The 27,753-nt window shown below is 41.4% G+C and overlaps 1 protein-coding gene across 1 annotated transcript in view; it reads left to right on the top strand.

Moving 5' to 3' along the window:
- BRE (brain and reproductive organ-expressed (TNFRSF1A modulator)) overlaps positions 1-27,753 on the top strand; it is a 162,562-nt gene that overhangs the window by 6,060 nt on the left and 128,749 nt on the right. Inside the window, exons 2-3 of the mRNA XM_015410137.1 lie at positions 6,952-7,028; positions 19,492-19,586. Coding sequence (XP_015265623.1) covers positions 6,952-7,028; positions 19,492-19,586 — 172 coding nt within the window. The remainder of the gene's footprint in view (positions 1-6,951; positions 7,029-19,491; positions 19,587-27,753) is intronic.

Below are 27,753 nucleotides of genomic sequence, written 5' to 3'. Positions count from 1 at the left end.
CTATATAAAGAAAAATAATCTGCCTGGGGAAATTGTGGTAAGATTCTTGAAGAGGCATGTCAGGGATGCAATCCTGAAAGCGGTTGCTGGAGCACCCCTGAAAGCAGGGGAAAATATCATCAGAACGCTACAGGATATTCCATTTGAAGTAAGACAACGTAGAAAGAAATACAAAGAACTTGTGCTTTTTCTTCAGACAAATGCAATTGGATATAAATGGCTATTTTCAGAAGACGTAACTTTCAAGATCAAAGACAAAAAAGAAAAGATTGACTCTGTTCTGAAAGCTCAAGAATTTCTGAGGATTCAGCTGGGAAGGCCAGAGGATTGTAGTTTTTTGTAGTGGATAAAAATAAAAAAAAAAAATCCCCTCCGGGGGCTTAAAAAAAAAAAGGAAGTCTACTGACTATGTAGGAAAAGCTGTTGGGGGAGAGTGAGCCCCCTGTTGGTGGAAATAAGTATCCGCACAGAAAGAAAAACTCTGGAAAATAGAATAAGCATGTAATTTGGACTGGTAGATTGGAATTTATTTTTCTGGTCTGGAGACAGGGAAGATTATACAGCCAATCACTCCACTTCAAAGAATAAGATGCTGTAAGGTCGCCTGCATGCTTGATAGGAGACTGATGGAGCGTAATGGCAGGTTCTCAGTTAATAACTCTCGGCATACAGTTAAGGGTGATGATGAAGAAGAAGAGATTGGATTTATACCCTGCCCTTCACTACCCAAAGGAGTCTCAGAGCAGCTTCCAAACTCCTTTCCCTTCCCACAACAGACACCCTGTGAGGTAGGTGGGGCTGAGAGAGCTCTGACAGAAACTGCTCTTTTTCAAGAACAGCTGTGCCAGGCTGTTTGACTCTGAATAAACTGGACTTCCGGTACGGCGCGACGACGGGTGGAAGCACGGTTTCGAGCTGAGCTCCCCTGACCCACCGTCGTTCCTTTGTGAGGCTCCCGGGAGACCGGGAGACTTTGCCCACTTCTCCCGGAGAGAGGGGTGGAGCATGGGGTGTCAATTCTGCCCCCCCGTGACTGGCAACGCGGGGGGGGGTGACCAAAACAGCCCGGAAGCGGGAACGACAGAAGGAGAAGAACATGGCCGCCATGTTCTCTGCAGACGCTGCCATCTGGACTTTTTAAACTTTATTTTTTCTTGTCTGTTGGAATTAAATGGAACGATGCATCACATTGGAAAAAGAAAAAAGAGTCTAGCCGTGGATGGAATCGGAGTATTATACCCCTTTGTGGTTGTTACCCCTTTCTTTTGAAAAATGTGGCCAGGAAAATAGTTGGGGAAACGGAGACTGACGAGATGGAAGAGGGGTAAGGAAAAGACAGTTTGTTTTTCTTCTGCTTGACTTATACTGGAAGCAATGCTATCTTTCAGGAGCTGTGTAGCCTGTATACCGGGAAGTTTAAATGTATAGGAGTGCCTGAGCTAACAATCAAGAAAATGGAGGAGGGGGAGACTAAGAAGGAGATAAATGTTTACACAAAAACTTTCGACCCCATGTGGGAACAAGCCCCAAACAATCTCATTAATGGAATGAAACAAGCATTGAATGCAGCATTTAATTCAGCGTTTGATGCAGCCTGCGAGAGGATGCTGAGAAACTCGCAGTGTATACTCCTGGAAGGGGAAAATGAGAAGGAAATATTGTTGGAACCGCAGGGAAGGGAGGAAGACCAGGAGAGAGAGCAAGAGAGAGAGACCTATAATATTGAGATGGGATTGATAATAGCTGAGACGCAAGAGACAGACCTTCACAAACAGGTACTGGAGAAACAAAGAAAATGGAAGGTAAAATTTGGAGTAAATAGAGAATGCCTCCCAAGACTTTTGCGGAGAGGGAAAAGGAAACCAACAAAGGAGGGAAGGATTAAGAAAGTGGCAAAAACATTTAAAATACTTAAACAACCAAGGAGAGAGTTAAAGGAGGATGCAAGAGGTTTTTTGAAGATTAATCTGCAAGAGTATAAAGATCTACGGCATCTGGAAGAAGATGGGGAAAACCGGGGTAAAAAAGAGCTGAAATATAGGACTAATGTCTTGGTTGTTAGTATTAGTTATAAGTTAAAATTATTGGTTGCCTCTTATCTGGAATAGCTGGCTGTAAATATATAAAGCACTGGAGATGGTATGAGAGAAATGTGATCTGTAAGAAAATAATTTTTTGTGCCTTAGTTGCCCTGCATTAAATTAACTGAAATGAAATTTACTATTGATAAAAGTAGAAAGAGTCAGAGCCATGATCAAATTGTTTGATATTTTGCTATATTAGATATGGATGGTGATGAAATATATGTTTGGGGATTAAAGGGAAACTATAGGAAGGTAAAAAGTTTAAGAAAGATAGAAGAGAAGAATAAGGAAGAGGCATTTCTTCTTCTTTATGGTGGTTTGAAATTATATGGGTGTAATGTAGAAATTTGTGGAAGGCAATAGGGAAAGTGTTCATTTATTCTATTTTAGCTGTGCTGTAAAGTAAATGAAATAGAACCTACTGTTAGAAGAAGAAGAATGAATTGTACCTATGATTAAATTGTTTGTTATTTTGGGATATTGATTGCTGTTGGTGATGATGTATAGGTTTGTGGTTTACTGAAATGTAAAAAGTAAAAAAAAAACCCATAGAACAAGGTAGAGTTAATTGGGCAGGTTAATAATTTTAGGCTTTCTGGTTTGTATTGTATTGTGGTTTGAAGTTTTTCTGGTTGTATTATATAAATTTGTGGAAGGCAATAGATACAGTGCTATATGTAAAATATAGTAATTTAGGATCCTGTTCATTTTGGATGTTTTGCTGTTTAAAGTAAGGGAAAAATAAATAAATGCTGGTAACAGTATGTGGTTAATACGTTAAAATCCGGTGCGCGTTGCAGGATATAATTGTTATCTGGAGAAAGATATGATACTGTAGAACAGAATGAACTAAGCGATGTGATATGGTTGGTGTTGCTTTAGGAATAGATAGATTTGTTATAAAATTACGAGCAGAATAATAGGATTTGATTCCACGCAATGGTTACAGTTGGTCAGTAAAGGGTAGAGAAATTATGTAATCTATGTAGGTGTAATCAAATTGTTAAATCAATGTGATGTATTGATGAAGAAAAATCATTGTTGTCCGTCTATGTGTGTGTTTGTCCTATGCATAAAATCCAATAAATATATTGTAAAAAAAGAACAGCTGTGCCACAACTATGGCTTGCCCATGGTCATCCAGCAGGTGCAAGTGGAGGAGTGAGGAATCAAACCCAGTTCTCCCTGATTAGAGAACGCACACTTAAACACTACACCAAACTGGCCCTTTTGTTGTTCATCTGTTCATCCGTCTCCAATTTTGACATATTTATTTCCTTCACTATGTTTTCCCCAGAATTAAACCCAAACAAATGGTAACTGTATAAACTAAGCTTGTTATTCCTGTTTGGTCCTTGCATCTGTTAAACATCTTCATTTTGTTATATGCTAATTTACTCCTGTCACCCTCTACCTTTATGTATGGACTGGTGGTTTCCATTTCATTGTATCTGATGAAGTGTGTGTACTCAAAAGCTTTTACCTTGAATAAAACCTTGTTGGTCTTAAAGGTGCCACTGGACTAAAAGTTTGTTCTGCTGCTTCAGACCAACACAGCTACCCACCTGAATTTGTCCTGTTCAGTTACTGTATTTCTGCGTTAAATTTTCAGCATGCCTAACGTGCTTTAAATTTCCTTTTGATTTCCTGAATCTTGTGGATCTAATCTCTTGTTCTTCTTCGTTGTTTCCCCCCCAGTTCTTTACACTGGTTATAATAATAGTTTTCTTTGTCTCTGTACGCAGATTGCTGGATTGCTGCATATAGACTTCTGCTTCTATTTCTGTCACATACTTTTGCTTCTCATCTATGTTGAGCAATTTTAAGAGTTTTATCAGTCATCTATCGAGACTTTTCTCTTCTTGGCTATAGGAATAGTCTTTGTGCATTCTTCCTTGATAATATATTTAGTTTCAACCCGTAGTTCTTCCAGTTAGGAAATCAAATTTGTTCTTTTCATGGTCTTCAAATTCTTTAGAAATGTTTAGATTGTATTTTGGCACAGAATGTTTTGGTGTTTTTCTACAGCTATGTTCTAATTTTTGATATTGTTCATTATCTGTACCACAATTGTCTACTGGTCTTGTTTTAGCAAAGAGAATAGAGCTTAAGAACATAAGAGAAGCCAGTGTTGGATCAGGCCAATGGCCCATCCAGTCCAACACTCTGTCACACAGTGGCCAAAAATACCAGGTGCCATCAGGAGGTCCAGCAGTGGGGCTAGGACACTACAAGTCCTCCCACTGTTGCCCCCCCAAGCACCAAGAATACAGTGCATCACTTGCCCCAGAGTGAGAGTTCCTATCAATACCTTGTGGCTAATAGCCACTGATGGACTTCTGTTCCATATGCTTATCTAATTCCGTCTTGACGCTATCCATGCTTGTACCCACCACCACCTCCTGTGGCAGTGAATTCCATCTGTAAATTCTCCATCTTCTGCTTCTGGTTATGTAATCTATTTGATTTCTGTATTGGCCATCCTGTGATGTCCACATATTCAGTCATCTGGTTGGTTGCCTGAAACTTGTGTTTGCAATGAGCAAATTTTTGTCTTCACAGAATTCTATGAGTCATTCTGCTTCATTCCATGCTCCTAGCCCAAATATTCCAACAGTATTTGATTCTGTTTGGTTTCCTAGGTTTGTGTTCCAGTCACCCATGATTATCAGCACATCTTGTTTAATTTCTTCCAGGACACTTGCATAAAGGCTTTCAGTTCCTTCCTCTTTAGCATCTGTAGTTGGGGTATACACTTGATTGATGATTATGTTGATAGGCTTTCCATGAAGTCTGATTGATGTTACTTAGCCAGACTTTGCATTATAGCCCCTAATGTGCCACTGGTGGCTTTATTTATTTCGTTCGATTTCTATCCCACCCACCCCGCAAAGCAGGCCCAGGGTGGGTCCCAACCTATAATAATCTGCTTGCTGACTGTAGATTTACATAATCAAAATAGAATAACAAAATACACACAATAAATGCAATAAAATAAGTACAACACTAAATACTTTAAAATAACATGCCTCCATCAAAGGGTAGGGGCGCCTCATGGGGGGGGGGGAGGCCAGATTGAATTGGCTTTTTTTGAGAATCTTGTAAACTGATCAAGATGGTCTTTCATTAGCAACAAGCTGCCTCACAGTAACTGTGATTTATTTACTCCATTCTAATCCTACCCTCCAAGAAACTCAGAGAGCTGCACATTGGTCTCTTCACCATTTTATTATCAAAACAACCCTGTGAGGTAGGCTAGGCCTAGAGATTGTTACTTGCCCAAAGTCATGCAGCAAGCTTCATGAGGATTTGAACTTGGGTCTCCCAGGTCCTAATCAATGAGCAGAAAGCCCATGAATGAGCAGAAAGTCCATATTGAGCAAGTCTGAATCCTTTGTGGAAAGCCATTAATAATGGATTGACAGATCCCCAATTTCTCTCCAGTGCTGGAACTCTCTCATGTGAGGGTGGGACTCCCGACTGCATGATTTGGACTCTTTTTTCAGTGCAATGTCTCTTCTCCCTTTCTGTGTGCTGGAGACATAAAACAGCTGCATAACACTAAACAAAGCTAGTGGACATGACCAAAGGTATACGGTGGAGTTATTTTGAGAGTTTCCTATTGGTGCATTCTGCAATGAATCCCCAAATTGTATTTTTAAACATGTATTTTATTGAAGTTTCTGTCAAAATGTACAAAAGAAAAAGAGAAAAAGATTCATATTATCATCAGAGTTATTAAAGGCATCTTTATAAATAAAAAATCAGGAACTGTTATTAAAGGCATCTTTATAAATAAAAAAATCAGGAACTTAAATAAAGCAAGACTATCATATAGTAATGCAATCATTGAATTCAAAAGGATAGATTTAGAGTGAGGGTATCAAATGGTTTGCTGAACATAGTGAAATAACTATATAGGCTGACTCAGGGTAAATATATTCTCTTTACATCTTATGTGGAATCTGTTCCTTTGTTATAAGAGGCTTCATGTATGCATACATGGAAACAATTTTGTTTGGGGCGGGGTTTCTGGCTAGTTCCATTTGTTAGGCAAGTTTTATCCATCCATATCATATCCCATATCATGTGAAGCAATTTGAAGGCTCTTCCAGTATCTAACTAAGTAGAGTTTGGCTGTGGGTATGCAGATGTTTCCATATGAATCCAATCTGTTTTTTAATCTCCCTTGAACATTTGGTAACTTTTGAAAGGCAAACGTCTTCCAGTGCATGTAAACATTAAAAAGGCCATATATAAGGTATTTGCACTGCTATTTAAATCAGACAAATTCAAAAGCAGTTTGATTCTCTGTAGGGACAAACTCCTGATAGAAAATTAACGGTGGGTCACATGCTGAGCTCGTTGGGACTGAAGAGGTTCGCCCTGAAACTGTAGCCTGTCAGTCAGTCATAGAGTTCCTAAGGGACCTGAGCCTTTATGTATATCAGTGCCAGAAAAATCAGATATGACAACCCTGGTGTGTGCAGTGCAAAAATTGATAGGCATTACTGAAGAATATTTAAGAGTAGCTGTTTCAAAACACATTTTCTTGTACTTTAGTTTTGTTCATAGGCCTACTAAGTAGTATGAACCCCAGTTTTTGTCTTTTTCATTTAGTTCTAGAGCACTTAACATGTATGAAATACTTTACAACACCTTTGCCTGCAGACTTTCAGTCTAATCTCTGTTGTTCCTGCATAAGTCTTGGTGTTTTCTAGGATGGTTGCTAGTAAAAAGGGAGCTGTAGCACAACAGCTTTAAAATGCAACCAGTCTCATTCTCCCTCATGGACATGCTGCTTATTGTTGCCAGAATCTGATACTGTGTTGCCCTGTTTATAAACTGCCTCTTCTTTTCATTTTAGCTGTACATCCTTAACTCTTGGACCAAGCTGTGATCGTTTTAAGTTGCATATTCCATATGCTGGAGAAACACTCAAATGTAAGTTAAATATAATTGCCCCTTCTATTTTTGCCTAATTTTAATAAGGTATTCACATTGAACCTACTTAATAGTAACATTGTTCTATTAAAGTTACCTGATTCATGTGTTTCTGGCTTTTTGTATGTTGAGTAGATGCTTGTGACCTTTATTATTGTAGTGAGAGTTCTTAAGATCAAAAAGTCCTGTCTGGTTTGTACTGAAGTAATGTAAGCATACATCCTCAGCATATTTTTGCAGCTTATCCCTTTTACCTTTACTTTTCTTCCATTCCTCTTCCATTCCATGACCCCCAGTTCCATGCTAACTCTGGGGACAACTGTTGCAGCCTCTTGAGCTTGGACTAATACTTCCCTGCTCTCTCAGTGAAGTTTTCACTTCTTTGTTTGCTTTGGAAGGACAAGCAGTGAACTCCAGTCCCCTCCCCCCTGACCTTAAGCAACCATACAGAGTACCCACACATGCACACATCTTCTCACCTTATTTGGGTACGTATTTAAAAATAAGGGAATTATATTTTATTTCTGAGCATGGCAATGTAACTCTTTTCTTACAGTGACACAGGCATTTAAATAGTATCAGGGTAGCCCTGTTGGTTTGTAGTGGAACAGTTAGATTCAAGTCTGAAGGGAGCTTTGACTCTTGAAAGATTATATCCTGAAAATCTTGTTGGTCTCTAAGGTGCTACTGAACTCAAATCTAACAAATCATTTAAATGTCTAGCTTTCTGTATACAATTCTATTGATTCTAGACTTGGCTCATACAGATCACACTGGAGTTGACAATTAAACTAAGAGAGGCATTTTTCTTAGTAGAACTGCACAAGTGGAAAGTGGTCAGTGAATCAAACAGCTAAGTTGCAATCCCAACCCATTAAATCAGTGGGAGAAACATATAATTCAAATGGTATCTTGAGTGATGTGGTAGAATTTGGTACTGTGGGCTACCATCTCTAGAGTTCATTTTGTTGCCTTCTCTTAATCTGTTGTAATATGTGGAAATCTTGAAACTCTTAATTGTGCACATCAGATGCACCTGTGGAAGGAACAAGGCATCAAGAAACAGGATGCAAGTATAATATATTCCTCCTTGTGCGTTGATATTTCCAATATCCAATAGATTTAGCATCTGGTGGATATCAAATATTTGAACTGTATGAAATAAAACATTAGGATTTTTCTGTGATGGGCAGGAAGTATGTGGGCAAGAATCAAATAGGTGTCATGTTTCCGCAGATGGAAATTATTTTTTTTTAAAAATCACAGCACGTTTATTAAATTTAAGAGAATACTTAGACGAAGAGTACCAAAGTAGATGGTGCTTCATTTAAGACTGAAATATTTTATTTTTAAATTGAGGATAACTTCAGCATCAATATTCCTTTTGTTATGTGTAATTTTCCAGTAACCGATTTCAAGCTATGAATCTGCTCTCTTGCTTTAATAGTAGTAAGTTCTTTTGCGTTTGGTGGGAGTTACAGTCTAGTAAGCATAGATAGGCTTGGGTATTATTACCTCCCCCAACCAAAATCCAGCAAGACTCCAAATGGGTAAATATTTATGTTCTATGGTATTTATAATTAGAACTAATTGAAAAGATTGTTTCCAGATATAAAAGAAAAGTAGATGCTTGCCTAGTTGAATCACTGGGACTTGCCATAGGTGACCTGTTAGTCATCATCATCATCAACAACAACAACATTTATTACAATCAGAGATCAGCCAGTTTACCAGCACAGTTTATGTACAAATATAAAATTAATATACAAGAATTAAAATTCATAACCTTATATGTATAACTGACTATACCTAAAAGGTTCTTAAAAGGTTTGGAATATCTGCACTTTTATAGTCCAAGTCTCAGGACAGAATTTGGCCACTTTAGAGGTGGTCTCATTAGATTGGTCTCCAAGGAGGAGATGTATAGAATTTATCAGATCTTCCTGGGGATTTGGAAAGAACAGGGGTGAGGTATGTGGAGTGAATGTCCTTGTAAAGTAGGCAGTATAATAACACTTGTTCCACTGTTTCGACTGTGTTCAGTTGGCAGGAATACAGACATTGGGTGTGGGGAATGTGCAAATATCTCCCTTCCAATAATGCTGAGGGCAAGCAATTAAAGTGGGGCTAGGTGAAAGCTCTGCGGTATTTCAGGAATTCTAGAGTGTAAAGATTAGTTTGCTGGCTCGGAGTTTTGGCTGTGACTCCCTACCACCTGACAGAGATGTGCCCAAGCTCTATCAGCTGAAGAGCTGTGTCCCAGATTTGTTGTTTAAGCATTTCTTTAGCTCCTGAGAACCCAAGGTGGCATATTGCTAAGGGGGAGAAGCCAAGAAGTTGTAATTTATTCTCACCCACAACCTGTTAATCCCTGGCTATAATGTACACATGGAATATTGAGCGGTATAGTTACTGACAAAAGTGTTTCCTCATAGTTCTTTCTTTATTAAAATAAGTTTTTCATAAGTTCATATAAGGGTGATCGATTCACTATCATGAGATTATGTTTCTACTAGATTTAATGTGCATTTTAAGACAGGTTATTTTTTTAATGAGGAGCTGCTTATGGCTGAATTTTTTTGAGGAAAAATAAAGTTTTGATTGAAATTAAATCCAGTTAACATGGGCTATAATAGCCATATACAAATTGAGCATCTGTTTCTCGTCACTGCACAATTTTGTTTAGTATTTCTGCTGATTTGATGAATCTGAATTCTGCTGATTTCCTATCTCCTGCAAATTTTTCGCTGATAAATATTAAATGAAAAGTTCTAGAAATATTACAAAGCAGCATGCAAGAGAGCTGTGACTTAGAAGAAAATATCTGTAATTGGGCAAAAGTCATTCATAATGGCCACAAGGGGAAACAGCAAGCAGCAGCATACAGGAACACCAAACATCCTGTTCCTAGATGTGTGACTGTTATCTTTCAAGAGCAGAAAAATTCTCTGAAGGAAGGCCACAAAATGTCGCAATAGGAAGGTGCTGAGAAAGGTGCTGAGAATAAGCTCAAGTGCCTACTTCCTTTGTGGCCACTTCTACATCCTCTTTATAACAGATCAGTTTTGTGCAGATCATCAGTTTTAACAACTGCCATGTTACAAATCCAGGTATTGTGTTGTGGCTTATTAATCAGTTGGCATTTTGAAACTAGAGCTGCACTTTCTGTTTGGCATCATATTTACAAATACTTGTTTCATTTGTCCCTTTGAAGTCAATGGCAAAACTGAATTTGTGCTATTCTGAATTGATCTGTAGTAGCACCTTATTGAAAAGGACTGCTACATAGTTCAGTTCCCCCATAGTTTGAAACATCCTTGCCTTTCACACATGAAAAAATCTCTGCACATTTCTGAAAGAACAAGAGAATTATAAATATTTTCAAAACGTTTGCTAGGAGCTGTTTTATGAGTGTCATCTATGTGTACACTTGGCCAACCTGGCAATGTGAATATTCAGTATTTTGGCACACACCACAAGTTCTTCCATGAATCCTCAGGTCTCTGACATACTCTAGTAGTAGACAAAATTGAGATAAAGTAAAAATCTGTGTTTCAGGCTGGGAAACCAGGTGAAAAGAGGTCATACATTCATTACCATTAACATCTGTTACTAGGGATCAGCATGAACCGAACCACAAAGCAAAATTCATCATGTTTTTGGTTTGCAGATCGAAGTTCATAACGGGTCTACTGTCATGAACTTCCACAAACTTTTAAAGTGGTTCATGGTAGTTCATGGATAGAGCAGAAAGCAACCCCCTGTTTTCTGTTCCCTGTAAAACCTGCAGAACCAGCTGAGCTGTGGGGAGCAACTGTTTTGTGCTGTTTTGTGCTGTCCCTTTCAACATCTGATTTTTTTGGCTTTCTGCAAACCTCGTTTAAAGGGATTGCGGTCTCTTTCAATGGGATTTGCGGAACCACAGACAAGTTCAGGTCGCGAACAAATCTCCCGGTTTGGTTTGGTTCGGGTCCACAAACCAACATAAACTGCATTTTTCCGGTTCATGCCCATCTCTATCTGTAATGTTCATCCGGTCTTACTATTTTGAGAAATTGATTTCACTTGTCAAAGTTACTTGGTATTAAAAGTAAGCTTTGTCAAACATCATCACATTTTGGTAATTTGTTCCTGAGAATAAATAGCCAAATATTCTGATCCTCCTATTGACATTATAATTGGGCCTTTATTCTGTTCAGACTGATTCCTCAAAAAATAGAGTAAACCCACTGGCTTCATGTTTCACTCAGTCATATTCACATATTGTTAAAGATCAGCGTGAACCTATAAAAACTCTTTCAGATATGCATATTTGTTACATTTTCTTTAGGATGTGTTTGCTTCATACATCTCAGAACTGTACCAGTTCTCTTAAACAGGCAGGCCAACCTACAATAAAAATAGTTGGGAAACCTGCCGGATTTCCCCCCTCCACACTTTCTCTTTGTTATGTAAAGGGAAAATAGCCATCTGATCCCAGTCCCTCCTCTCCCTAATGGCAAGTCTTTTGCCCCGCCTCACTGTCAAGGTTCCTGTCCCCTAATCCATTTGTCTCTCTCCAAATTCCACTGCTTATCAAATATCTTTCATGCTTGTCTCAGCAGTACTATGAAGAGACTATGCTCTGAGCAATCCTCAGGGGCTGGCATCCAAAAGAATGTTTAACTAAAATGGTAGGCACTATTTTACCATATTTTGGTAGCTGCTTACTGGGCAACTTACAACAATGAGCCTTCTAGAAAGGCTGGCGGATAAGTAGCCTAGCCATGTGGTATTAATCAGTCATATTCTTACTCCTCAATATCTGCCTTTGTTTTTAGGAAAACATCACAAGAGGGAACTTGTGAGTAAGTGTGGGTAAAAGAGAGTTCTGTATGTATCAAGCCTGCTGCTGTGCTCCTATAATAGTTTTCAGGAAGTGCCAGGTGGTGTGGTGTACACATGAGATCACACAGTGAGAATGAAACGTGATAACTTTCAAAGAAGAATGTGGACATCCAAGTAAACATTCTATATTCAGCCGTGAGTTACAGCTGAAATGTCTGAAAATGAAACTTTGCAAAAGGGAGCATTGCAATTACCACTTCACTTTTTGGTCCTCACACCTGCACCACCTTATGTGAACATGGTTAAAGACTTCAGCAACACTCTATACAATAAAAAAAATTAAATACAAAAACAACACTTAGGAGAAACTGTTTGCCCAGTCAACACAGGTTATGTTCTGAAGATAATTGTAATAAAAATGTGTTGAGCAAAATGGCACTTCTGCTCAGGGAACAGTCAGTGTGTTTTTCACCAGTTCCTTCCTCTTACAGCATACTCCGATGTTCCACCTGACTGTGTACCTCATAAGGTACTGACTTTCAGGTTTTTGGGGAACACAACAGACTGCATTGGGATGAGAAGGTGAGAAGGATCCAACCAAACATAAATTGTAATTGTACTGTAATACAAGAGCCTAATCCTGAAGATAGCTGCAGTGGTGGCAACTAGAGGCTGACACAAAAGTGGTGCCACTGCTCTGTTCTCTATGGATGCTGTGCAGGGGGAAGTAGCAACATGTACCCCTCTGCAACACACAGCTGGCACAGAAAGCATGCTGGAGTCCATAGCAACTCTGGCTGCACTCAGACAATGGCAGAAAATGGTGCCTCTGTGAGTGGCACAGCCAGTCACCACCCACTGATATGGCTACTGCCCCTTGAAGCCCCTCCCCTGCACAGAGAGCTGGTTGATGGACAAAAGACCTAGTAGCAGCACAGTCCTAACTGAGGCATGTGGCCTGAATCCCAGCCCATAGGGGAAGGGCACCCATACAGCCAACAGGACACCCACACTTTCCCCTGCAAGGGCCTGACTGGCAGCAAAAATGCTGCCCATGTGCAACCATCCCCGCTCTGAGTCTCACACCCTGTTCCCATGAAAAAAGAAAACAGACTTATAGTCCCCACACTTGAGACCAGCATCCCAACCATTAGGCCAAGAGGGTGAGTTTAAAGGAGACATGTCATTAGACACTAGACAATCCGACTTGGCAGAGACTGACCAGGAGAGAAATCTTGGAGTTGTAGTAGATAACTCAATGAACGTGTCGAGACAGTGTGCAACTGCAACAAAAAAGGCCAACACTATGCTGGGGATTATTAGGAAGGGAACTGAAAACAAATCAGCCAGTATTATAATGCCCCTGTATAAATCAATGGTGTGACCTCATTTGGAGTACTGTCTAAAGTTCTGGTCACCACACCTCAAAAAGGATATTATAGCATTGGAAACAGTGCAGGAAAGGGCAACTAGAATGATAAAAGGGTTGGAACACTTTCCCTATGAAGAAAGGTTAAAGCGCTTGGGGATCTTTAGCTTGGAGAAACGGCAGCTGAGGGGGGACATGATCGAGGTTTATAAGATTATGCATGGGATAGAGCAGGTAGAGAAAGAAGTACTTTTCTCTCTTTCTCACAATACAAGAACTCGTGAGCACTCAATGAAATTGCTGAGCAGTTGTGTTAGGACAGATAAAAGGAAATACTTCTTCACCCAAAGAATGATTAACACATGGAATTCACTGCCACAGGAGGTGGTGGCAGCTACAAGCATGGACGGCTTCAAGAGGGAATTATCTAAACATATGGAGCAGAGGTCCATCAGTGGCTATTAGCCACAAGGTATAGATAGGAACTCTCAGGCTGGGGCAAGTGATGCACTGTATTCTTGGTGCTTTGTGGGGGGAGCAACTATGGGAGGGCTTCTAGTGTTCTGGCCCCACTGCTAGACCTCCTGATGGCACCTGGTATTTTGGGCCACTGTGTGACAGAGTGTTGGACTAGGTGGACCATTAGCCTGATCCAACATTGGCTTCTCTTATGTTCTTAATCCACTATGTCCCTAACATCTCCACTAGCCACATGGGGTCAGATAGAAAACATTGCTCAAACAGGCATGACTCAAACTTCCTCACCAAATTCTCCCCCAGTTCTCTGTCTGTGTTCAAAGTGCTCTCAGCTAATGCTGAATTCAGACTGTGTTCAGTCAAGATAGAAATCTGACTCTGTCAGCAAGAAACCCTTTTTCTGTCGGGGATATGCTCAGATGGTCTCAGTACACATCTCAGTTAATGCAGGAATCTGACTGAATCTCCTCAGCATCCAGCTCTCTCAATACTTTTTTTTTTTTGCTCAGCTGATGCTAACCAATCAGATTGCTTAGAGCAGCCATCACTCAAGGCTCTCTGGCTCTGTGAAGAATTAGCCCTTCACAGTCCTTTAGTTGTTGGTACAGCCCTTCTAAGCCTCTTCTTTTGGTGTAGTGGTGTAGTGGTTAAGTGCGTGGACTCTAATCTGGGAGAACCGGGTTTCCTCCACTTGCACCTGCTGATGTGACCTTGGGTCAGTCACAAGCTCTGGCACAGCTGTCCTTGAAAAAGAGCAGTTTGTGTCAGAGTTCTCTCATCCCCACCCACCTCACAGGGAGGGGAAGGGAAAGGAGTTTGTAAGCCGCTCTAAGACTCCAAGTGAAGGGCGGGGTATAAATCCAATCTCCTCCTCCTCCTCCTCCTCCTCCTCCCATCACAGCATCTGTGCCCAGCTGCTCCTGAGCAACATGGGGAAACAGGGTGAGGTGTACTTAGCAAAGCATGCATCTGATTGAGATGGACTTGCTAATCTGAAGGCTGGCAAAAGCAGGATGCTTCAGGAGCCAAACTGAAACTGGTGAATGAGCAGAGTAGCAGGAATTGTACTGGTCATGTTCCCATGTCTCCCTATTGAATTATCACCTGCACAGATACTAAACATAAACATGCACAAATTGCAGAACTTATGTGCTGGCCCCAGCCATGCTTGTGATGCCCTGGCAGGGTCTGCATTTCCATCCCATGGGGTCTCCATTTGCCAGGGAACCCCTCTGAGGCACATGCTGTAGCTGTCCAAATGACACCTACTAATCCTGTGAGGAAGTGGTTTGCAACTGCTCCATCCCTTGCTACCCTATAGAGCCCCCATCTTGCAAGATAATGGGTCCCATGATTTCCTGGCCAGCCGATCCATAAAGGACAGTGTGGCAGCAGCCGATCACCCAAAACCACAGTTATGCCCTGTCTTCTGTCTGGAGAAGTGGGGTACCCTTGCAAAGGAGTGTGCTAATAACCCAGTTCAGGGCTGCAAGTGTCCACCCACCCCCCGCCCCGCATCATAGGTAGCTCTACTGGATACCCTTCTCTGGGAGAATATGCCCCATTGCATGACATTGGGCATAGTCCTGGATGGGCCTGGGTTGGGTTATCCCCATATGCATACACCACCAACCCTAGGTGTGGCAGCTAGTATTATCAAAGTGGTGCTTGGTCTCAGGGGAAGGGGGAGGTAGATGCAGGCTGCTGAGCTAGAGCAGCTGAGTTCCCACCCCTTCTCACCTGTCTCTTCTTTGGGTTGAGCCTCTGGAGATGGGTTCTGAAATGAGACACATTAGTCACATGGCATGGACTTTGCTCTACCCCTTAGTGTTGTGGTACTCCATTAGTGGTACTAAGTGGTCTCTCTCTGCTTCTCCCACCACCAAAGTACAATGCTGTATGATCTAAAAGTGAACTGCAGATACCTCGAAGGCAACGTCCTGTGCCTCACTCTCTATTTGCTGAACCATAACACAGGGTTAAAATGGTTAAAAGACGCCTGCTCCTTGGGAGGAAAGCGATGGCGAACCTAAACAGCATGATAAAAAGTAGAGACATCACCCTGCCAACAAAAGTCCTCATGGTCAAAGCAATGGTATTCCCAGTAGTCATGTATGGCTGCGAGAGTTGGACTATAAGGAAGGCTGAGCGCTTTTGAACTATGGTGCTGGAGAAGACTCTTCAGAGTCCCTTGGACTGCAAGAAGATCAAATCAGTCAATCCTAAAAGAAATCAACCCTGACTGTTCCCTGGAAGGCCAGATAATGAAACTGAAGCTCAAATACTTTGGCCACCAAATGAGAAGGGAGCACTCACTGGATAAGACCCTGATGCTGGGAAAGATTGAAGGTCAAAGAAGACGGGGACAGCAAAGGATGAGATGGTTGGACAGTGTCATAGATGCAACGAACATGAAATTGAGCAAACTTCAGAGGACGGCGGAAGACAGGAAGGCCTGGCATGATCTGGTCCATGGGGTCGCAAAGAGTCGGACTCGACTGTGCGGCTGAACAACAACAAAGAACTACTATACTGTCTTCATTCCAGATAAATGAAAAACAGTATTGCTTCCTGACAACAAAAGCAGCACAGCAGCACTCTGAATAAAAGGCATAGGACATTATTTTAATTCCTTCATACTTACCCAGAATTCAGATCTGTAATTCTTAAACAGTTTGTTGCATCCAATCCTACTTTTCCATTTCTGTTCAAGGCAACTTCAGGGGACATATTTACTCATTGGCTGCACTCAGCTCTGCAAAATAAACAAAAGAGTAGCTATGACAGTTTGATACGTGAAGAGTTGGACTCGACTGTGCGACTGAACAACAACAAACACAGGGTGTCAAACATAGGGGTTGCTCCCTCTGCTGCTTTCTTCTTCTTTCGAACCCAAGCCTCCCTTCCCTCCACTGGCTGAGGGATCCTCCTTTGGGAGGAAGGGGGGAGGAGGAGGCAAAGAGTGAGAGAGAGTCGTGCCTAGGAGAGAGAGCAGAGTCTGAGTCCCGTGGCTCCTTTAAGACCAGCAACATTTTGTTTCATATATAAGCTTTCATACACTTCTTCAGAGGGAGGGAGGGTGGGAGGGTGGGTAGATGGATGGATTCTTCTGACAAGCCCAATTTACATTGAAATCACTGTGCTTTGCTGTTTACTTTGAGACTTGATCTCTCTCTCTCTCTCTCTCTCTCACACACACACACACACACACACGCATGTGCGCACACATGTGTATTTATGTTAAAAGGAAGGTGCAGGTTGGGATAAGGGGAAAGGAGAATTAAAAGGAAACTATATTGGCTTATTCTCAAAGATTTTTTTTAAAAAATATTAGATTTCTCTGTGCCTATCTGGAATTTCATTTTCTTTCAAAAAGACACTGATTAGGAATTATAACACTTTGATTGGCTTCCATTGTTTAATAATCCAATTCCATTGGATTCCATTGTTTAATAATGGAAGTAGATGGTTAAGTATTTATATGGTTCCTTGTCTTCCAGTTCAACACATCTCCGTTTTCCCCCTCCCACGTTGTTGGCTGCCTTTCTTCATTCTCTTTGCTTTTTCAACTGTTTCATTATCATCACCAACACTTGAGTGGATTTTGCCCAGTCTGAAATCAACACATTATTTCACTTGGAGAGATCCCCCTCTCCAGTTTAAGCAGATGAAGAAAAAAGAAAAGCAACATAACAGTTCAGCTTGATAGCTTTGTTAGTGGAAAGAGAAGAGAGAAGAGAAGAGATTGGATTTATACCCCACCCTTCACTACCCAAAGGTGTCTCAGAGCAGCTTACAAACTCCTTTCCCTTCCCCTCCCCACAACAGACACCCTGTGAGGTAGGTGAGGCTGAGAGAGCTCTTGACAGAAACTTTTCAAGAACAGCTCTTATCAGAACTACGGCTTGCCCAAGGTCATCCAGCAGCTGCAAATGGAGGAGTGGGGAATCAAACACGGTTCTCCCAGATTAGAGTCCACACACTTAACCACTACACCAAACTGGCCAAGAGTCCAGTAGCACCTAACACATTTGTGGCAGGGCATGACGTTTCGTGAGTTTTCTTCAGATACAGCTAGAATGTGAGTCCATTGGTCTTTATATCTTGAAGAGTGGAGTGATTTCAGATGCCAGATGACAATAGCAGGTGTTGGTAATGAGACAAGAAACCTAGGTCTTGTTATACATATTAGATTCCAAATCAAAAATGAAGTCAAATGAGGAGGAAGATCTATGTTTAATTGCAATTAGACACAGGGAAATAGTGGGACCAAATAGCCCATCAAATGTTCACTGCTTTCTGAGCATATTCAGGAAGTACATGATCTTTTATACATGAACTGACATAATCAAGAAAACAATATTCAAAAGGCATAATTGGTTATAAAAGACAATGGTCATTTGAATAATAAGCTTATGATTTGTCAGATGTAAAGAGAGATGTATCTACGTAAATCTTAGTGTTTACTTAACCTAATCTAAAATGATAATGGGCAAGGAATCGTTATACCCCAAACAAAAGTATTTTTTACTGATACAAGACTAAAATCTTCTCTAACCCAGACATTGCAAGGTTTTGCCCTTAAGAACTACAGAATCATGAACTTTGTACCTATTATCTTGTCTGCTAGCAATATCAGACCTACAAGGGCCTTCTATATAACAGGCCTTTCTTACATTCTAATAAAATATTACTTAAAAGAGAAATCCATAAAACCAAAAATATGAATATGAACAATCAAGAAGAAAAAAACCTATATAAAAATATTTATATTCCCATTCATACTACAGTCTCAATTCAGCCCTGGAGGATGCATTGAGCTTCATTATCAGTTGCAATTCGGCAGTCTGTCTTTCTAATCTCACTTTGAAATTCCTTTGTAAGAGAAACTGCTACTCTTAGGTCATCAATGTTCTCTAAGGTTAAATGTCCCCCCACTGGTTTTTGAATGTTATGGTTTCTAATGTCAAACTTATTCCATTTATTCTTCGCATCCTCTTGGACCGAATTGAGGCCTAGGGTTTCTCTCTTATTACCAGTGCTGGTATTTCTACACCTACTACCCCTCTGCATATCACACCTAATCCAATCAAGTCTGCTGTTGTCATTCATCTGCTGTTGCCATTCAGTATCTGAAATCACCTGTATAAAGTTTATATCTCCAGTACTTCTTGTTACATTTTTTGGTATGCATACCCTGACCTGACAAATTGACATTTATGTTATGACGGTCCTCATAACAAATGAGTTCAACACCTCTGCCATAAGGCGTCCTGGCTGGGGTTTATGTAGTGCTACGGGAGCTGTGATTGGGTGCGGGGGAGGGGGTCTGGCCATCTCTGGGGTGATTGGTTGCAGCTATAATTTGCATCCTGCTCTCTGCTGGGACTTTTTGGTGGGACTGTGCCTCGGGGTGGTACCTTTCCTGTTATATGGGCGACTGTAAGCTATGCTATGTTTTTTTAATGGTGTAACTTTCTGCCTGTTGGGGGGGGGGAGCATTCCCAGGCTTGGGGTGGCTTAGAGAGTTGACTGACTCCTGCCAGGCCCTTGGGTCCCCTGCCATTTTTGCTAGAGCAGCAGCTTGATCTAGCATTGCTCTGCACTGGCTTTACTATGTTTCATTGCCATAACTACATTTTCCAGGCTGTGATTTAAGGGAGTTGAATTGATGTGTAATTTGAATATTAAAAGTTTGTTTTGGGTTTGTTTGGGTTTTTTTCCCAAAAAGGGTTCATTGACTTTCCCATAACAACAATTAAGATATTTTCCTCGGTTGTTTGTTTATAGGGGATATAATTTTTAATGCGCACTATCCAGAACTGCCACCTGACTTTATCTTTGGAGAAGATGCTGAATTCCTCCCTGATCCCTCTGCCTTACATGTGAGTACACCAGCATTGTTCATGCACTCCCTTGGCTTTTCAACTTAGTCCCCAGTAAACTGTGTCAGTCCATCTCTTTGCTTGCTTTAGTGAGCATGGAATGATCCCTTGTTCCAGCCTGCATTTGGTGGTGGTGGGCTACTTGCTGCTATTATTATATTTTCTAGCGATGTCGTTGTATAATTTAATTATTGTTAGCCACCTTGAGCTTTTTGTTCAAGAGGGGTATAAATAGGCTACATAGGCGTACATTTAAGGATTGCTTTAGCTGTTATATTTTAAGCAGGAAATAATATTGTCTATCCATTTTAAGCATTGATTAGTACATATATTTATTGGTTTTAGTGTTTCTGTGTATCATATGGTAATTTAATTTTTTCTTTTACCAAAATATTATGACTAGATCCATGGACACTGTGTGTATGTGTGTGGGGAATCTGTGGAGGACTAGCCTCAGGAAGATTCTGAATCATTTCCTAACCCACTCTCACTTTAAAAATAAAAGGTGACTTTAAGTAGCAAACTAGATGTGCTGTTGGAGATCCATGAAGACATACCATCTCCCATATGTTTTTTAAAAATCCTTCAGTGCAACTGGGTTGGAGGTAACAGCACTGAGCAAAAGAGGGTTAAGTTTTTTTCCAGAGGCACTGGAAAAGTGAAAAGTACTGGATCAGACTTTTCCTTATTGTGTGTACTTCTGGCATAGCTCTCATAGGCATTGCCAGGTCCCCCCGGGGGGCAGGGAAACCCCCTCTCGAGAGGCCCGTTCCCTGCTGGCCCGGATTGGGCCGCCAGAGGGAACCCCACCCCCAAAGTCTGTAACGTGTGCGGCATGAAGATGTCATCTGGAGGTGACGTCATCACATTGGGCACGTTACTGGGGGACGCGCTGTCATTCGAGGGAAAACTATGGTTTTCCCTCAAACGATTTTGGCCCCGCCCAGAACGTGCCCAACGCAATGACATCACTTCTGGGTGGCGTCATCGTGGCGCGTGCGCACAAAGCATGCACACAAGGAGACTCCCGGCCAGGGACAGGACTTCCCCCGCTTTTAGGAAAGTTTGACTTGGCAACCCTACATAGTGTTGGATCCCCAAGCATCGAGAATAAATCCACGTTTTCAAGAAAAGCAAAATTTATTTCAAAGCATTGGAAAGACACTCAAACACGTTCTTTGTTAGAACTGACTACAAACAGTTAGGGCAAGCATAATAAAGGGATTTGAAACAGATACAGAACCAATGGGTCACTTTCCCGCTGGCGGGTGAAAGGAAACGGTTGCGCGCTCATTCCCTGGGAACCAGGCTATCTCCAGACATAACACAGGTGCAGTTCTCAGGCTCTAAAAGCAACAAGCTGGCATGAAGCGAACTCCCCCAGTACGTCCTCCAGTTGTTTGGCTTAGGCATTACAGCAGAGTAAAATAATAGCACACAGGCAAAGGGCGGGTAGCAACTGTACAGAAGAACCAGCAACACAGGAAAGCATGGCATCGCAACCCTACATAGGCACTGGAGCCAATCAGAAAATATTTGGTTGTCGTTTAAGAATGAGAATTAGTCCTCCAGTCTCACCTGTACTGTCACCAATAGATGGGTATTATCATAAACATGTGAGCAAAAATAATGATATTGTAAACTCACAAGGAAAAATTAAGTCCCGGCAGTAAAAGAATTATCACACATAAAGAGTGGAGAGAGGAGACATTATTTCCTGGGTCTGAATTGTAAAATCTGAAATTTATACTGGTTAAATGTTTAATATAAATATTTTATCACCGTGATTAGTATATCATAATTACTATAATTTTATACTTTTTAAATTTGTTATTACATGTTATGGAACTATTCAGCTTTTATTATCGGTTATTGATGAGGATATTTTAAAGTCATTCAGGAAGACTATACTTCTTTGTTTTGTCTTGTCTTTGGTTTAGCTGAAATTATATAAGATATATTAAATGGAGAAATAATTTTGATTTTTTTCAAATATGCTTCAGCTTATATATATGCTTCAGCATATATATATACATCATATTTTATTACTGCATTTTATATCATTATTATATTATTGATTGTCTTTGTTACCTGTTAAAAAACTCTTTTCCTTCTACTTTTTTTGTACCTACACTCCTTTTTTTGAAAATAAAAACATTTTAAAAAAATAAAAAGAAAATATTGGTGGTTGCCAGCAGTTGTTCTGGAGGCAGCTGTTTCTCAGTGGGTGCTCCAGGTGGACACAAAGGTGATGCCTCCTGGGCTGTCTAAAGCATTTCCTGCTCTAGTGAGATGGAGGAAAACCAGGATTGGCTTCTTTGGAGAAGTTAAAAGTGGGTACCAGAAAACAGGCTGGTGGGCACAATGGCTCTGGGTACTACATACTTTAAAAGTCATCTTTTACTACATGCAAAATACTTTTAAAGTTACCTTTATAAAACCTACAATTCAAATAATTTCAAATACATTGAACTCGCTGTGTTTAGGTTTTTACTGTTCTCTCTTCTACAGTGGTTATCTCTCTGGCCTCCTAGATGTAATTTTCTTGCTATGAGGCTGATTCTGGGTTAGCCTTGCTTTTGTTAACTGTTGCTTAGGTATGAAATAGGATTTCTTTTATAGTAGACAGGTGATATTTGTTTTTGGCAGTGGTACTGTATAAATACCTTGAAGCATGGAAACAAAGTGGGGTGTGCTCTGGCTTCTGTCATGTTAGGCCAAGGCTATGAAAACTGAATGGATATGCAGTTGTGCTATAACAAAGACAAGAACATTTTTTTGAGGAAGGGAGGATATAACAGTCAAGAACATTAAACAGATAACAGTTTGTTAATTTGCAGCATGATGATAAATATTGTGGCTAAAAACCACTATTTGAATGTTGTTTTGATCAGGCACATCATGGACTGTGGTGGTAGAAAGTACCATCAAGTTGCAGCTGACTTATGATGGCCCCAAGGGGTTTTCAAGGCAAGAGACAAACAGAGATGGTTTCCATAGCAACCCTGGACTTCCACAGTGGCCTCCCATCTAAGTACTAAGCAGGGTCAACTCTGCTTGTATACCTTAAGTGCTGTCAAGTTGCTTCTGACCTATGGCGACCCTATGAATTAATGACCTCCAAAGTATCCTATCATTAACAGCCTTTCTCAGGTCTTGTGAACTGTGATTCCTTTTACTGAGTCAATCCATCTCATGTTGGGTCTTCCTCTTTTCCTGCTGCCTTTTCCTAGCATGATTGTCTTTTCCAGTGAGTCTTGTCTTCTTCCAATGTGACCAAAGTGCAATATCCCCAGTTTAGTTATTTTAGGTTCTAGGAAGAGTTCAGTCTTGGTTTGACTTAAAACCCACTATTTGTCTTTCTGGTGGCCCACAGTACCCATAAAACTCTCCTCCAACACCACATTTCCAAGGAACACCATGGCATGGTCACCAGTGACACATCCTTACCTTTAAGAGTCTTTTCTAGTTTCTTCAAAGCTGCCCTTTCCTATCTCAATCTCCTTCTGATTTCATGGTTACAGTCTCCCTTTTGGTTGATGATGGAGCAAAGGAATAGAAAATCTGGAACAATTTCAATTTCTTCATCATCAGCCATCATTACTTTTGTCTTCTTGATGTTCAACTGTAATCCTGCTTTGGCACTGTACAGGATTAGCCACCCAGGCCAGTCCAGGAATGGGAGGGAACCCTGTACTATTACAGTACATTAAACAACAAACCACGAAATGGTCTATACCCTCTCTGGTTTCAGAACAATTTGCCACCAGAACCTCTTTTCAATAGTCCCTGCTTTTCCGGACTTCCGGTCTGTGGCTCGGTGATGGCGGATGCTCTCCCCTACCCCTGGGGAAGTGATTCGCGCTCCAGTGGAGCTGGAGGGGTGCCACCTCAAGTGGCACCCCCAGGTGAGCCTTAGTTAAAGGTTCCAAGCCGGGGGCGCTGGGGAGAGGCGACCTCTTCGATGGCGTAATGCCGGAGAATTGAGGCGCTCCTTCTTGCCCCAATCGGTCTACCCACTGCAAGGTTCGGTTTTACACCGAGCATAGCCGATGCCGACTGGGACAAGCAGAGAAGGTCCGCGAATGAGCGCTGCTACAAGGGTCTATTTATAGACCGGCAATGAACTGGAGAAAGAGCCAAGCGGAAAAGTTTTAAAAGTGAGTTCTCTCCCCCCCCCAATGGAAAGTGGCGTCGGGAAGGAATTCCAGACGTAAACAAATGAACTGTTGTATATAAACGGAGGGGGGAGGAGAGAAGGGGAAACGTCAAAGTGTGTAAGAGACTTAGCTGCGTTTGCGAAGATAAATGCGTCTCTTTTGAAGAAGGGTGAAAGAGGTCCTTCTAGTGTAAACAAAGCTGAAAATGGCCGGTGCGCGAGGCAAACTGGGAAGAGGGCCAGGAAGAGGCGGTCAAAGTCCAAGAGGGGAAGAAATGGGTGACGTGTTCTCCATGCTATCGGAACTGCTCAAGCCGATTAACGAGAGGCTCGATGGTATTAACGAACAGATGACCGTTTCAAACCAAAACCTGGCAAAGCAGCAACAGCAGATTACCGAGTTGACAAAGAAATCGATGCAAACAGAAGAAAAACTTAAAGAGACTGTACATGACACCAAGAAAGTTAAAAAGAAGATCGGTCTGTTGGAACAGTGGCAAGACTTTCAGGAAAGAAGGTTGCTGAACCTGCAAATGGAGAAAGTAAACAAGACACACAGATTTCAGGGGATTGCTGAATTGCAAGGAGAAAACTTGAAGAAAATGATGGCAGAGCTCATCGCGTCGGCGGTGGGGTTATCAACGGCAGAAGCAGAATCGGAAATTGAGGTGATTTATCGGTCATACTCAAAATATATAAAGCGGAACAACCTGCCGGGTGAAATTGTTGTCAAGTTTCTCCGAAGACAGACTAGGGATGATATCCTTAAAGCGACAGCAGCAAGTCCTCTGAAGCTGGGAGCAACAGTCGTCAGGGTCCTAAAGGACACCCCATTTGAGGTTCGTCAGAAAAGGAAAGCGTACAAAGACTTGATTTCAATCCTGCAGATCAATAAGATTCCGTATTCTTGGAATTTTCCTGAGGGTGTCGTGTTTAAATACAGAGATAAAAGGGAGAAAATCGACTCGATTTTAAAAGCGGATGAGTGGATGAAACGGCATTTTGGATCGAAGGAAGAGGAACAGCAGGAAGGAGACGGTGGAGCAGGCAGTGTAGAAGACACGGACGAAGACCAAGGGGCAGTAGGAGGTGCTTCGGCCAGAGAGACATATGACTTGCAGCACAAAGGACCAAAGTAACTCTTTATAAAATAAAAGCTCGCAAATGACGAAGATGATGAAAGAGACTCGATGCACACTTGAGAAGCTGGATTAATACTAACACGGACTGACTAATTCTTTAATTCATTGGTTTAAATGAAAAGTTATAAGATTTAATACTAACTAAATACTAACTGTTAAGGATCTTCCCTCTTGGGTTTTTAGTTATAGTGTGGGTTTAATTTACTGTCCTTTTATCCTGGGGTACTTTTTTCCCTCCCCCTTTTTCTGTTAGTTTGTAGGTGTAACAAAAAGAAATAAAGAAATAAAGAAATAAACCCCCTGCTTTCAGGGGATTAAAAAAAAAAATAGTCCCTGCTTTTCCTAAAGGAGAGATTCCAAACCCTTAGTTAGCATCTGGGATTTAACACACTAGCAACTCATTCCAGAGATACACACTTTTTACCAAGGTATCATGTGTGGGGAGCGTTAGGCTACAAGATTTAGACTTAGAATTCAGGTACAACATCAGAAACCATTTAACAATCAGAAGGATCTTTATTCAGTACAGAGATTAGCATAGACTACCAGAGATTACAAAATAACAAAGGCTAGGGCTGTTTGCCTTAACTAAACATTAATGATTCATATTTACCAAGTCAGAACATCCAAAAGTTCAAGATTGTCCATGGTGATAATCCAGGTAGCACCAGGGGATTTTGAGTAGGAATCCCATCTCTGCACACCATGTGCTCCAGTTCACAAAGCAACTCGTTGTCTCTCACGAGGCAGCATTTCCAGGTACAATAAAACAGGTAGCAAGAGGAAGAAGGGAGAGCTAAGCAAGAGAGCAGCCAGAGCATGCAAGATCATTCCCATAGGAATCAAAACGATTATAGTCCAATTCCAGTCACAAATTAGATGTGGCTATTAGCCAATTGACAGTGGGCATGGGTGTGCCCAATTGTTGGTTGTCATAGTTGCATGTGGGGATAGGCTAGAACTTTGGAGCCCCTCCTGCAAGCAATTGACCTAGTTTCCAGGTACTTCATGGCCTACGTGACTATTCTCATGTGGGCCAGAAAGTGTAGCCATGAGGTCTGGCTTTTGGCATGAAAGTATGAAAGAATGTGGGTTTATGGCATGGCTATTGAGGCCATGTGGCCCCACTATTTGGCTTGCAACAGGAAACAGAGACACAGAATGTCATCACAGGAGAAGGCATGAGACTTTTAGAAATCAATATTTCTATACAGGCACTTTCTGCTTAAACCTTCAGCAGTAGTAGTTTCAAGTCTTCACTATTTTCTGCCAGTAATGTGGTGTCATCCACATATCTTAAATTGTTAATGTTCCACCAATTTTCACTCTCTCTTCATTTAAATCTAATCTGGTTTTCCTTATGATATGTTCTGCTTATAGTTTGATGAGTTAGAGAGATAAAATCCATCCTTGTCTGACACCTTTGCAAGCTGGAAACTATTCAGTTTCTCCATATTCTGTCCTAGCAGTAGCGTCCTGTCCAGAGTATAGCTTGCACATCAAAACAATAAGATGTTATGGCATACCCACTTCTTTTAAAACCAACCATAACTTTTCATGATCCACTTATTATTTGGCAGAGAGTCCCATCAGGTCGGGGTCAGGACCAAGAAGGCCCTGACCCTGGTCAAGGACAGACAGATATCTTTGGGGATGGGGATCAGCAGCAGATTGTTATCTGTGAAGCGTACCACTCTCCCGGGAACATACTAGAGAAAGTGGTCCTATAGATATGTGGGTCCCAGACAGCTCAAGGCCTTAAAGGTCAACACCAAAACCTTGAACCTGACCTGGTACTGTACTAGTAGCTAGTGTAGCTGGCACAACACAGGTTGTATGTGTGCCGTCCATGACATTCCTATCAGGACTCACACCACTATGTTCTGGATCAGTTGGAACTTCTGGGTCAGTCTCAACGGCAGGCCAGTGCAAAGCAATTTACAGTAGTCTAGCCTGCAGGTGACTGTTATATGGATTACCATGGCTAGGTCAGGGCACGACAAGAAAGGGGCCAATTGCCAAGCCTGGCACAGATGAGAAAACACCAACCTAGCAATCTGCGTGACTTGAGTCTCCATAGTCAAGGAGGTATCCAAGATCACGCCCAAACTCTTGATGGACTTGATGCGCCAGTATCAGTGGCACCCCAACAAGAGCGGGAAGTCTGTGCTGGAGGGCCCAGTCACAGAACCTCCATCTTTGTTGGATTCAGTCTCAGCCTGCTCTTTTTAATTTTTTTACAATATTTTATATTGTATTTGCCTCCAGACCCGTTGCCAAATTATGCAGAGTGGTAGTCGGGTGGCTGTCCAATAACAGATACAGCTGAGTGTCATCAGCATACTGATGACACCTGAATCTGAAACTCCGCGCCTGCTGGGCGAGGGGGCACATATAGATGTTAAATAACATTGGGGAGAGGAGTGCCCCCTGAGGAGAACCTCACATGTTAAGGGGTGCCTAGAGGAAACTCTCCTAGCACCACCCTCTGTCCCCGACCACGGAGAAATGAGGACAGCTATTGGTAAGGGCCACCCCACAGATGCCTATGTCCTACATAGTCAATCTGCACAGTCCAGTAATCACTGCAAATTTACAATATGACCTCTTCATTTTCTGAAACCAGCTTGAACATCTGGCACTTCTCATTCCATATAAGGTAACAGTCTTTGTTGTAAGATCTTGAACATCAACCTTGCTTAGCTTCCAAGATTTGACAAGACTGGTCTAACTTAGGCCATCCAGGTCTGGGCGTCACAGACCATAGCTGCCTTTAAAATTTGGCTTTGTTGTCTATTTAGTTAATATGGACATGAGAAAGCTACATTTAATTAAGAACAATATATATGAGAAACATTCTGTCCCC

The sequence above is a fragment of the Gekko japonicus genome, unplaced genomic scaffold, assembly GCF_001447785.1.
Source record: "Gekko japonicus isolate JY-2015 unplaced genomic scaffold, Gekko_japonicus_V1.1 scaffold566, whole genome shotgun sequence".
Taxonomy (NCBI): domain Eukaryota; kingdom Metazoa; phylum Chordata; class Lepidosauria; order Squamata; family Gekkonidae; genus Gekko; species Gekko japonicus.
This window is presented reverse-complemented; position numbering and strand designations above follow the sequence as displayed.